The sequence below is a fragment of the Talpa occidentalis genome, unplaced genomic scaffold (assembly GCF_014898055.3).
Source record: "Talpa occidentalis isolate TD23 unplaced genomic scaffold, MPIMG_talOcc4v2.1 talOcc4.12, whole genome shotgun sequence".
Classification (NCBI taxonomy): Eukaryota; Metazoa; Chordata; class Mammalia; order Eulipotyphla; family Talpidae; genus Talpa; species Talpa occidentalis.
Window position 1 is genome coordinate 3,054,349 of NW_023601212.1, and position 14,021 is coordinate 3,068,369.

At 41.7% G+C, this 14,021-nt stretch overlaps 1 protein-coding gene across 1 annotated transcript in view; it reads left to right on the forward strand.

The window, feature by feature from the left end:
• The window catches only part of CNTN5 (contactin 5), a 657,624-nt gene that overhangs the window by 558,620 nt on the left and 84,983 nt on the right, over positions 1-14,021 (forward strand). Inside the window, exon 19 of the mRNA XM_054692969.1 lies at positions 13,564-13,684. Coding sequence (XP_054548944.1) covers positions 13,564-13,684 — 121 coding nt within the window. The remainder of the gene's footprint in view (positions 1-13,563; positions 13,685-14,021) is intronic.

Sequence of the window (14,021 nt, forward strand, 5' to 3'; positions counted from 1 at the left end):
TACAGAATTCTGCTGGATTAGCATGCATGGAGAACAGATAATAGCAAGTGAAAAGATAATAGCAAGAGATAATCGCAGCTCCCCCAAGGTTAACGGAAAGAGAACCTGTGCAAAGAGACTTTGAAAAAGTAAAAGCAACAACAACAGTGTATCACATAGAGACTAACAGGTTGCATGTGCAGATTACATAGACAACCACACTGTTAGCCGAGTCTCACAGTCAGCCAGAGAACATCTGAAGACTCCGTTAGCGTGTGCCTGGAGAAAAACAGAAGTCACAGAGGAAGGACAGGTGTGGATTGTTTTAGCCACAGAAGCTGAATAGTTTATAACTGTACAGTGGACAATAAACACAAAGTTTACTGCTTCTCCATGGTAACCATATCTTTCAGTTCTAAGTCAAAGTCAGCGTTTCCTGGAGTAGCATGAAAGTAGACTGTTTCTAGCTATATAGTAACACAAACCTATGGTGCATCATTTGAACTATACTAAAACCAGAAAGAGAGACGCTAAGTCACTGGGAATAGCACTACCTTGAGATAATCACCATGAATTTTTCTAATCATGTTTCTATTCCTCTGGCCAAGCGGACACAGATGCATGTTGTGCAGGGAGTTCATATCACCCATGCTGCTTTCTAGCAGGGAGCCCAGCTGGGGAGCCTACTTTGATTCTCCCTTAACAGCAGGTACCCCGCTCCCAGTCAAGCTTTGTGACATCCCGATACATTTAGGAGAAATATGTTTTTCTCTGCTCTGCTGTGATCCTGGGCACAACAATGGACAGGCATGTTTTTATCACTATTTTAAAAACCTGAAACATGTTTTACATACTTCTTCTGCATCTCATTGTTCTTATTCAGCAATCTTGAAGATTCTTTCATGTCACATGGTTTAGCTCCAATTCTTTCTTTTCAATGGGTACATAATAGTCCATGGTGTGACTATAATTCAATTTATTTAGCCATTTCTTTATTAATAAATGTTAACTTTTTTCCTGTTTTGAGAGATTGATGAGCAAAGATACAGAAAATATCTCTAAACATCTGTATCCCTATGCATTAATTAGTTTTTAATGGGATGCATTTCCAGGAAGGGAAGAGACCAAGAATAAAACTATGTTTAACGCCACCATATTTTTCCCAGAAATATAATTTCAAAGTATGCTACTCAGTGACATCATATATAGTAAAAGGTTACCAGATGCCAGATACCTGGTATCTCCTGGTATCAAGAGTTTAGTGTGCCCAGCACTGTCCCTACTTAGCTGTATGACCTTGAGTGAGTCATATCACTTGAGACCCTATCTTCCAAACCAAGAAGTTAAAATAGATTTAACCTAATTTTTCTGCCTAATTCTTAAATCCTATGATTTTTAAAGATTATATTCAAAGACTAAAACCCAAGGAACTCTCCAGATTTGGCATCCAATAGCCTTAAAATCATTTTAAATATTTTAGTGAACACTAACTACTTTTAGAAGGGAGCACTATCACCCCAAAGTCACATTTCCCTCTGATTTATACCCCTTTGATTCAGGGAAGATATTTCAAAGTCTCATGATGTCCTTAGAATGAGAAAATTATCAATGGAGTTGTTCTAAACTGGGAAAAATAATCTCAAGTCAGAATTCTTTCCTATGGCAAAGATATCTATACTATCTTAGAAAAGTTAAATAATAAAGACTTCCTTTTAAAGGAAGAATAATTTTATAGAAAGGAACAATGTCCCTTTTTTCTGAGTAAGAATAAAGCATTACTAATTTTGTATAACCAGTACACACACAAAATTCCACATATAATGAAAAATTGAGAGCCTATCAGTAAGAAATCTAAGAACCAAGCATTTGTGCATATATAATCATTGGTTTTGCAGTAAGTTCAAAAATGTGCAGCTTTAAAGATTCCCATAAATTGTAATTGAAATATTGGAAAAGTGAGGAGAGGGGTGCAATATGGCCTCATTGACAGTTTTGTCTCATTCTGAGTGAACTCTGATAAATCTAATCATCAGTAAATTCTCTGTAATAAAAGTGAACGCCCATTTAAGACTTATTACTAAAAATGGGTTTTCTGTGGAAAGGTGTCTCTACTCACTTTCAAAATATCAGCTAATTTGACTGAGAGTCCTTGACCTTGAACTTTTCATAGTTGACTTATGATTGACTCAGTTGTTCAACTTGACCTTTTCTTGTAACTGAACTATTCTTCCTCCAAGTGAATCTTCACGGATGGTTGCTGTTGCAGTCCAAAAACTAAACAGTGGTTTGAGTGGTTCGTCTTTTCTGACACTGATGTGTTTGAATCCCTAATTCTGACTATTTTGGATATTGATGAAAATCTTCATGACTTCATGATAGTGTTTAATGGAGGCTGTGTCCCAATTTCCTTCTATAGCTTTGAGGTTCTTCTTCATTAGTTCCTACTCATTAATACCAAATCAGGGCCTCCCCGGTGGCGCAGCGGTTGAGCGCTGGGTTGCGAGGCTGCGCGCGGCCTCTGTGGCGCCGGTTCGATCCCCGGCTGCTCCCCGGCCACCGGAGGAGGGTCCCACATGGCGCGCGGACCTCTCCTGCCGCCCGCTGCTCCCCTCAGCAGTGTACTTCGGTCCTTCTGCCTGGTCTGCTCCCGGCTCTGGCTCTGGTGAATTCTCTCACCCTCCCGCGCTTCTGACTGTACCCAGTGCATGTATAAACAAAACAAACAAAGAAACCAGCAAAACAAATAAATAAAGCATGCCTCTATAAAAAAAAAAAAAAAAAAAAAAAAATACCAAATCAAATTCGGCTTGACAAGGGAAAACTCAGTATTTGGGCAGGAAGCAGAGAGTTGAAATAATATAAACTACTTGTTAAAATATTTACTAATATTGCAAAAACAACATGAATACCTGAAAAACTTGAATTTTGAAAAAAAAACTTCAGTCAGATATTTAACTGACAGCTTCATCTTTAGAAATTTTATATAAAATTAATTATTCCATTAGGAATGTTTTGTTCTGGGGAAAAAAAGGTTCGGTGTAAAAGTCTTTCCCATTCTTGCTCATCTTTTTCTTCTAAAATGTCTGTCAACACATTTATTCCATAACAAACCAGATTCCTTATAGAGATCAAGAAGCTTCTATGCGCCAGCCTCTGCTAGGCACTGGATAGAGTAGTTAATTGCAGATCCTCTTTCTTTATCATCTTTTTTTTATAAGAATGATTCAAATGTGGTTGATACATACAAGATTAAAACAGAGTTTAAAACACTTTCAGTGATATTTACCCAGAGAGTATAAAGGTCTTTTCTTTTATTCATTTCTTTCATAACTGAAGAAGACAGAATGTCAAGCAGTCTACTGTTCATCCCAGTAAGTTCTGAGTGGGAAATCCATCCCCTCACCTCCTCCTGGAAGTGAAGGTCCTTTCTGAGCTTGCATCATCCCTCTCACCGCGAGCACAGACACTGGAAGCAGCCAGACAGTCGTCAAAACAGTCAGTACTTGGCATCTGCCGCCAACCTCCTTGGTCAGACTCACCTGGGTGCTGGAGCCCTTTCTGTCTTCCTTCCTGCCCCAGGCAGTGTTTGCTGATTCCCAGCAAGTTTACAACTCCCTTTTCTCCAGCCTGCAGCTACAGTCTCCCCACTTTTTCTCCACCCTCTGTTACCAGCTGTTTGCATCTTGGACTGAGAGTCTGGGTCCTGTGGGGGAGTGCCCTTATAAACAAAGGGTCACAGAGCTACTCTGAGCTCTTTACCCGGGGTCACACTTCATTTGTAACACCCTGGATTTGACCACAAAGCAAAGCACCCACTGCGGGTGACACATTATGAGAGAGCCTCTAAAGGTCAGTGTCAAGTTTAACCACAACCGAGTCTGTGTCTCACCCTTGGCTCTGGACAAATTTCAAATACCTCATAGTGCTATGTTTTGTCACCTTGACAGAAGGGGATGGCATGACTTATCGGGAAGAATAAACATTAGCTAGGAAAAAGTGAAGAGAATCAGAAGATGTTAAATTTAATTCACATGGACCATTAAAGCTCCGTTCTAGTTATTGGCAGGTATTATACTCCAGAGAGACATTGGGGACCAGAATACAGAGACAGAATCCACGCCCCAGAAGGAGTAATAAGTAAATGGGTCACTAACCAATGACAGAGAAGGAGAGAAAAAGAAGCCAGAGAAAAGAACCAGTGGATTTCTTCTAGTCTAGTCTGTTAGACTCAACATTGGCCTCTGTGCCTCATGATGCCAGAGACCCAAGTCACAAATAAATTGTCTGGATCTGAGAGACACAAGGAAGAAAGAGACCCACAAACAAATGGCCTCATCCCAGGCTCAGTCTCAGAGCCCTCTGCACAGTCAATGAGGCACTGAGTAATCTACAACCTTCTAAGACTTGGGACTTCACAACCACACCAGACTTTACAACAATACTGACCCTAAATGATACGGAATGTGAGAGCTTGCCTATTCCATCCGGCCTGGCTTCTCTGATGTCAGAGAAAAACTAGAAGTTCTATGGCAGGCGTCTGAGCACTCTTCCCACGCTGGGTGGGGCTCCGCAGCTGTGACCATGGCAGAATGAACATGTTATCCTGAGGCGGAGATGATCATGTACTGAGTGCTAACCTTGAATGATATTTCAAAATGATGGCAAGGACGTGAAAGACAGAGAAGGGAAACACTGGGGTCAGTAAAATATTGGCCCATATAAAGTATTCACTGAGGTTACTAAGTCTGGCTTGTTCACCTCCGTGCCTGAAGCTGTTTTGTTATGAAGTGCATGTGGCTAAATGACCCGTCAGCTGAGGGTCTCGCGTGAGCCTTCTCTTTATCCTGGATAAACAGCCACAGGAAGGTGAAGGATGGCACAAACACAGTAGGTTAATGGGCCACGTGGTTATCAGGACAGTTAGTCCAGCATTTCAGAGGAAGAGGCGGCATCTCATGCCTCAACCTGGCTGATGAGCCCGAGCTCTCCAAATAACCCTGTGCTCACTTAGATGTCTCATTTCTAATGATATTTTTATGATTCTTACTGGACAGGGAAACCATTTTATCTTTATACACGTCAAATTTTGCTTTAATAAGTGCTCATGGATCTAATTACCTACAGGTTTAGGCAGGACAAGGTTTGGCGTCTAGAAGATTAGGATGGTAAGAGCCGTTGGCTCCACCGCCAAGGCCTAACTACCTCCTGAACTCGCTCTCAATTGGCCACCTTCCCTCTTGAGTCCTCAGTGTTCTCAACTGCTGCAGGAATTAAGCCAGATGGTTTGTTCTTTCTCTCTCCACATTAAAACAAACATTTTCTGCAGCGATTTTCTGTGCTCTTACCTGTTTTGGCACAACACATTGCATCGTAGCTAGCTGGCCATCTGCACCGTGTGGTGATTTTCTCATGGCATGATTTACCTTCTATCTTGTAGTTAAATGGGTCTGGGAAGACAAATAGATCTGTTTCTTGTGCCAGCTCTGGTCAGCTGGAGCAATGTGTTGAGGACAGTCCATAGGTTGGGTTGAAGCTCAGCCGTGCTTACTGTGAGCAGAGGAGGAGACACAACTCCCAAAGTGCCAAATATTTGCCAGTTTCTATTTAGACAGGACAGCTACTCTAACAATGACTGGTGATTAATGAGCAATTCTCTACCTGTGCTGCAAGCTCTCCTAAAATAAAATGTATAGCTACTATAAAATATTATTTTTCTGAAGCTTTCTTAGTGGTCATGCCATTACTAGCTGTTTACAAAGCACAAGTTAATGCATGAGTAAACAAAAGTTTTCTAACTGTTTTTTTCCTACATCTTTATGTAATGTCAGTGAGAGGTAATTTAAGAAGCATAGACTAAGGGAGAGGGCGTCACACTCCATTATTAGACAGGGGATCATTCACTCCAAGGGAAAATGCTCATTGTCACGATTGCTAACATCTTCTTACCTACCGCTGTTACCTCATTGAGCCAACCGATGAGGCAGGTGTTACTCAGGTTATGAAATTTTATTAATGAAGACATCCCATCATGAAGTTGATCCATCCTATAAGCGCTAGAGAGGATTGTCTTATAGCATTCATGATGTGAGTTTAAATACACTCTTGCCTAGAATTCTCTTAAAACTGATCTGCCACTTTACTTTCAAAACTGTGCCCTCTTAAGTGAGGTGAGAGTCCCCTTCTGGTGTGTCGCTGTCAAATTTGGAATGAGTCCCCATCTCTGTTCTGCAGAGTGTGAGATGTTGTCTCCTTGTTCGTCACCAACAAACCAAGTATAAAGTGAACAGATTAAAGCTGACAGGAATGACAGGGAGCTTTGTGTTTACATTGGTGATGCAAGAAAAAAGAAAAAGACAATGTGGATGGAATTACACGTAAATGTACTAATGTCGTAATGTCGTATTAATAAAATATACCTAAGGTACTAATGTCTGGGTAGGCCTGTACCAAATACTCAGTAGAAAACATGAAGTTAATCCCTGTTCTTTAACACAATCCTGAAAAGAAGCAATCTACTCTGCTTTTATTATTTTCATGCCAACAGGCATTGAGGAAAAGATTGTAAGTCAGTAAAGACTAAGAGAGAAGGTATTAACTTTAAGGTAGGAAAGGACAGGTAGGCATTGCACAATTTACAGAGACGGATGCCACTTTTGCAGTGTTTATTCCAGCGAGCGTCATCTCCTGAAGGTGCACGTAGAGAGCACACAGCCAGCACCAGTGGGTACAGTCTGGCCAGAACCAGCTTCACCTGCGTTGCCCACAGGCCCCCCACCTTGGTGGAATGTGTGGCCATCTCCATTTTGAAACTCTTAAGTTTTGGGCCAGGGTCCCCGCATTTTCATTTTGTGCTGGTGGTCAGCTGAGCCTTTCCAAAAGAGATCAGACTTGAGTGGGCCTTAACATAAAAGATGGGAATTTGGAGACTTTGGCAGATGGTGGGGAAACGCTTGAAGAAAGATGCAAAGCATATGTTTTCTACTTTTTTTGAGAGATAAAGTAGGTTGAGTCTATCCTCAAATGCAAGATTAAGAAGTTGGACTCCTTGTAGGCAATGGATAAAGAGAGCCAGTGAGGGTTTTTGAGGTTGTAACTAGAGTCAGTTTTAAAGAAAGACTGACTTAGCGGCGGCATATCAGATAGGCAAGAGTTGGAGGCAGAGAGGGGATAATATGGAGGATATAAAAATCTTTACTTAAATTAAAAACATACATTTAGAAGTCAGTGCTGATGAAATGATAGCTAAGACTATATGAGGTGAACGGAAAGAGAAAACATTTTTCTCTGGACCTGACGTGAGCACTGTGCTATCAGATGACATAATCAGCTCTCTCCTCATCACCTCCAAACCTAGATGCAGCTGTGAGTAAACCTCCACCACACCCCCCCCCCGCGTTTCCTCCATGTAACCTGGATTAGACCGCACCTCCTTGATTGCCGTATAGCATCTGCAATCGGACTCTACCAAGAGTTCGCAATTGGCTACTCCACCATACCCAAAGCTTAGCACAGCACGTTGAAATAAATACCTGCTGGATTAGTGAGTTATATATTGAATAAACAACAAAGAGAGGGTGTGTCAAATATTCTCAGGAACCATGTAAGACAAACCTTTTCCAGCTGGTAGGATGGAGCTAAGACAAAGTTCAAGAAAGCATAAATTGATAAAATTTGTGTGCCCTTATCTATCCCATACTTTCTTTACTTAGAAATATGAGGTGAATCTAGATACTTGTGTGCCCTTAGAGCCTGTCATTCAGGCTGCAGTAGGAGATTACCATGCATTAGGTGGCTTGAAAATAAGCAAGCAAAGAATACCTATTTCTCATGGTTTTAGAGCTGGGACATCCTAGGTCAAGGCCCTGAGAGATTCCGTGTCAGGTGAGAGCCCACTTCCGGTGGAAGGACAGGTTTTCTCACTCTCCTGGCTGAGAAGGGGTGAGAGAATGCTGGGGCGTCTCTTCTGTGAGGGCCCCACCCTCATAACCCAATTACCTCCCAGTCACTCTGCCTTTACATGTCCTTGTTCTGGATTTAGCTTCCTTATATGAATTTTGAGGGGAGTCAAGCATTCCGTCTAGAGCAGCAGCTTTTTCTCCTGGCCACTGTGTTCATCTGAGCTAAGGGGGCGCCCTCTACTTATCTCTGGAGAAGAGAGAGTCATCAAGCTTGTGATCAAATCAGAGAAACCTTTAAGAATCAGGGCACACACCCCCTAAGGAGAGCACCCACTGAGTGTGTTAAACATCCACCCAGGCCAGTATGTCTACTTGGGAAGGAGAAGCTCTTGGAGCGCTACCGAGATCAGCTCATCGGTACTACCTAGTCTTGCCTTCAGGTTTTTGTGATGCCTCATATTCCTTTTTACCAAGCTCGTGAACTCTTCCAGGAACTCAAGAGTCTGCGTCTCCAGTACTAGCTCACCCAGTGTGGAGATCTAGTCCTCCTGACTTCATCACCGAGTCATCGCTTATTTTTCCTCTTTAATCTCTGCATTTTGTTTCTGTATTTTTCTTAGTACTTAAAAATACATTCTCCAGGAATGGCATATTAGAGTCATTTTTGCCTATTTTGAGTCTTTAGAGCGTTTTTTGATCCATTTAATATTTTTCCATGGTAGACATATTTTGTCAAATAGTATTTTTCTAGTAATTTCTCCACCAATAGCAATTGTTATCTATTGCAGATAATATGTGCAATTATTTGAGCATGTAAGTTAACACCAGCTTTTCTCCGTTAAAGTATGTTTGCCACGTCGTCATGAATGCCAATCCCATCATATAAAGGTTTAAGAAGGAACAGTTATACAAGATATACCGTTAGAGTTGTAACAATCTATGTGTATTACTTCCAGAGCATGATAGAGTGCTCTAAGCAAATTTTTCTCTGGGAGAAAGAGATATTGTTATCAGGAAGGCCCTTTAGCTACCCAAGAGTTTATTGCAGCAACATTAATCATGTTTCATAATCTAGCTCATAGCCGATATATAGATTTTTACTATAGGAAAGAGGTTAAAAATAAATGTGTGTTGTAGAATTTCTGTGCCATGTGACTTTGCTTTACGCAGAGGGGAGGTGGATGGGTCTTTGCCTGTGATGGCCCTGCATGGGTCCCTGAAGAGGGTAAATCTCAGGGAGCGCAGCTTCCCTTTCTGGGTCATTCACATGAGTTTACTATTGAATGACAACTCTCAATTTAAGTGATCTTGTTTGGATAATTCATTCCTCAAACACTCTGAGTGAGTACGGTAAGCCCAGAATTCTGCTGAATCTTGCTGGAGGGAAAAAATGCCATAGCGCACTTTACACTTTTGCAGCGTTTTCTGAAAAGCTCATCCATGTGTGCACCTTGTTTCATTCACTTTCCCTCAGCTCTCATGAGACCGGGCAGCCTCGGTTAGCCCAAAAAGCCACTTTCCCAGAGTCACGGAGTAGGAAGGTGCAGAGCTAAGGTGGAGTCTGATTTTTTTTTTTTTTTTGAGAGGACAGAAGCTCTCTCTAAGCGAGAAGGAGGCAGGGGGTGAATACATATACCTAACATTAAGCTGGGCACTTACAGAAAACTTACTGCGGCTGTGGAGAATGTTGATATTCAGTTTGTTGAAGGAGTGAATACCAATTAAAGAAATACTCCTGTTGGCTAAGAATGTAATTTCAGTGCCCTTTAACAGATAACATTTATCAAACACTTACTGTGTGCCAGGCACACTGCTATGGGCTTTCCTTGAATTATCACATTGCAGCTCTGAGACAAGCTCTGAGAATGAGAAAGTAATTTTCCCAAGTTCCAAATTTAATAAATGGTAGACCTGGGTTCACGCAATACTGTGTCATTCCAAAACCTGTAAATGTTCTGTAAGTATTAATTTCTACTGTCTTCCTCCTATTCCGATTTCCCTTACTGATTTCTTTGAGAGGGAGGGAAAAAAAAAAAGGGTAAAGAGAGGTATTGGCCGGCTCAAAGAAGGAAGGAGGTGATGCTTACACTCCTTAGCTCACCCAAAGGTCCCCCCAGGGCAGCTTGACTCTGGGACGCCCACAGTGACCTTGTAGGAGCTGCCCAGAAATGCCAAGTGCTCGTTCAGAGACAGGAGCAATGTCCTGTCGATGCCTGAACAGTAATGGAGCTCGTGAGGCTGAGGGAGAGACCCAGGGAAGGAATGTGCTCTCTGTCTAGAAGGATCTTTCCAGGCAAAGAAGGCAGCACGGCTGCTGGAGCTGGCAGGTGGGCAGCAGCATCCCCCTGGCAGGAAGGTGGGTAGGTGCTGCTGAGGCTCGGGGCTCAGGCTTAAGAGTGGGATCCAGCTCTTGGGAGCCTTCTGTGTTGAAATAAGGAGATTGGACTTGATCCTGACACACAAAGAGCTAGTGAACACTTTTGAACAGCCATGTGCCATGAGCTTCTGCCTTTCAGAAGTCTCCGCGGGCAGTCTCCGTGGGTGAGCAGGCCTTGTCAGAGTGAAAGCCGGTGAAGAACTATGTTCGTGGAAGTTGTGCTTCATTCCAGAGTCATAAATAAAAAAAGGCAATAATCCAGCCACTGCTCTGTGGAGACAGGGTTACCACAAATGTCAATGAAGCAACCATTTTGCTACTCTCACCAAGAGTGGACACCAGCCCGCTTCTTAAAGAGCTCAGTGTTTCCATCCATTAGGCAAATGCTTCCCCGCTCCGGGTGCGGGCACCTTCTGAGCTGGGTGGCGGGCATGGCCTCAGCCTGCTGTGCAGAAGTGCATTGGCAGCAACGTGTAGCCCAGTTTATTCATAAAGCCAAAGGAAGCAGCAAAGACAAGATAGGACATAAAGCAAGTGTCAAGAAAGGAGAGAGGGACTCCTAAGAGAGAGAACTTGACAATGAGGTTTAAGCTTAAGAAAGCAAGCATCTGCCCTAAGTAACCATTTCATTAAAAGTGCACTAAATTTTGAAGGTTCTCTCTCAGGAACTGCAGACTGTGGGCTGAGATTAAGTATAATGGTCTCCCACGTGAATTCTCCTCATTACTTCTCTTGAAAGATCAGTAAATCTACTGAAGGGGTAATTTAGGTTTAGTGTTCACAATCCATTCATTTTACTTTTAATCTTCTCTGTTTAGAATTGTAAAAATGGAACGCAGATGTAATCCGAGAGAGAAGGACTGGGCTCGGAAGACATGGTTTCGGTTCCTTGAATAGTCTTTGTGTTGACAGATACGCAGTAGCCGTGGACACTTATTCCTGGTAGCTGGTGGTGGAGCTCCCGCCCATTTGTAGAGCTCTCCACGTTTGCAGAAAGCAAGCGAGGGCAGACAGGAGAGCTAAGCTATCCCTCGCCCTCCTGAATTCCTGGGACCTCTATGGGATTTTCAGTGAAGTCTTTTTTTAATTGCATTGAGCATTTCTTTCACTATAATTCAACAGAGAGGACAAAGATTTTGAGACGTTTCTCTAGGACAGAAAAGTAAATTCATTGAGAAAAAAAGACTGGGAAATGAGACAATTAAGTAATGGCTAATGTGATTTAACCATATTTTTTTTAAATGTGTGTCTGAGACAGGTCTGATAGTCATTACTGTGTCTGCTGTTACACGACACCAATCCGTTTGTGATGGTTCAAAAAAGCAACCAAGTTAAAAAGAGGAAAACAAGCAGAAAACACCAGAAATAGTCTTGCAAAAGTGTTATTTCCAGAAATAGCCAAATCTTCTCTGATTTTCTGGGGTCTCTCCTTGTTTTTCCGTAAGCTATCGGCCCCATTTGAGGGCCCACATGTGCGTATTGGTTCCTGATTAATTTAATTGAAAACCCTGTTAAAAGACCTCCTTATAAATCCACGGGGAAAGGGAGCTTTTCCCATCTAAGACGGGTCCACATAACAAAGCAGTGGATAAGTGGAAGCTCGTAGATATGGTATTAAATGACATTGATTGAAACTGATTATGGCTTTCATGTCTGTCCTTTGCTTTTGTTTCCCCCTATTAAATCATGGTTTTAAAGTGTAAAGTTTCCTTTTCAGATTTGAAAGTATTGAGCAGTTCTAAGTAGAGGTGAGAAAGTGAATTTTGCTAGAATTTAAAGAGTAACAATTTCGCCAAGGAAATTAGCAGTTTAGGACATTCTCGAAACACAATTTCACATGCCTTGAAATAATCGTTATGACATTTTAGTGCATTCTCCCTGGGAAGCATTTCCTTGTAAATGTCTAAACCAGACCATGTCTTAACATTTATATCATGAGAGAAAACTCCAATAGCCTTAGAAGTTTCCATCATAAAACTAAGGAAGAAAAAAAAAATAGCAGAAAGAAATGGTCTAAAACCTAGTATATAACTGCATAGAGCTGAGTGATTCAAAGCAGCACAGATCGTTGGAGAGCTAGGAAGCTGCCAATGACTTCACACCCTTCTATGAATGCTAAAAAAATAAAATAAAATAAAATAAGCATCTGAAGGGTTTCTAGAAATTTGTCTTGCTTTAGTGATTTTGTACAACTGATTGGTCTATTTCAAATTAAAGGCAATCAGCTAAACTCTTAGATGATCATTCGTTAAGGGCATTCACCCATTCCATTAAAATAAAAGATCTCTAATCTAGTGTGTGTCCCAGGCTTAAATGTCCTTTCGCCTGTTCAAATACTGTTGGAGAGAAGTTTTGAGTTCCTTGAAGATGTTATTTCAAATCGCATGCTTCTGCTGTCATCCCAGCCCATTGTTTCTGATTACAACATGGAAACTGAAGAGGGTATTGGACTGAAAAAAGTTCCTTATGAGTTGTTGTAAATACCATAGTCACAATAAAGGAAATGTCTCTTTCCTCGTAGAGAAAATGAAAGATAAGATTCTGTGAGAGAGTTTTGCACCAGCCCCCTGAGGGGCAGGATCAGCGTGACCCCATGAACTGATCCACCCAAAAGATAGTCTCCCCGGTACTCATCAGCCCCCTTAGCTGCAGTTGTTCTCAAAGATGCTCTAATCACCTTGTTCCCAACAAGAATGGGGTGTTTTGAGCCTCTTTTGTGTTGGTAACTGCATTGATTAACTGAGATGAGGCTGCCCTCATCCCTGGTGGTGTGGGTGTGGAAGGAATACATCTTCGTTTGGGAACAAGACGAGCTTTCTCGGACCAGCAGACCACACCCAAGCGCGGCTCATTCTCTTGCCCCCAGTGTGCTTTACAGAGGAGCCTTTCAACAAAGCCTCGTGAGAGAATCTTTGATGCTTATCATCTCACCATTAATTTCCACAAGTTGCTAGTCCTTTCAATGCAAAATAGGTCTGTCACTGAAGCAAAGTGATCATCTTTGCTCACTGAATAATTTACCTGTGTTTTTAAAGATGTGAATGTTTGTGCATATGTAAAGATTTTTTTTTTAATATTTAGCTGCTAAATCATTATATACAATATTAAATGTTCAAACCCTGTATTAACAACTGTTGAAAACATAACTTCCATGTGTTCTTTAAAATAGGGCATGTTTGATTTCTGAATTGTTGTCATAGAAGTTGTAAGGCCAAAAATGGGTCCTTTGAATATGCAAAGTTCCCCTTAAACCACCTTGAACTAGGCAGATTTGCAACATTTTAAACTGGCACTTCATCCCTCTTTCAGCAAGCATCCTCTGCAGATTTAATGATCAGGAACATCCTTCTGATGCATGCTGGGAGATATGGCTGCAGGGTGCAGACCACAGCAGACAGTGTGTCAGATGAGGCAGAACTTCTTGTTAGGGGTGAGTATGCTAATAGTGCAGTCTGAAGACATGATCACCATAAATTATCATACAAAGGAGTTTAAATGCATGGACTTTGAGCACATGGTGCTGTGCATTTTACTTTCAATTTTACAATATATGTCATTTTTGCTTAACCTTTTGCCTTTGGAAAAATAACATGGAAAACTGCTCCTTAGTAACAGACCAAACCTCCTGATCCGACTTCAGAGTCCAAGTCACCTTGAGCACGAAGTGAGTGTTTCACCACCTTAACACCCAACCGACTTCAACAAGTTGAGCCTCAAGGACACTCGCATGACAGTGATAACTTTGTTTGTATGTGTGTGTTTTTCAA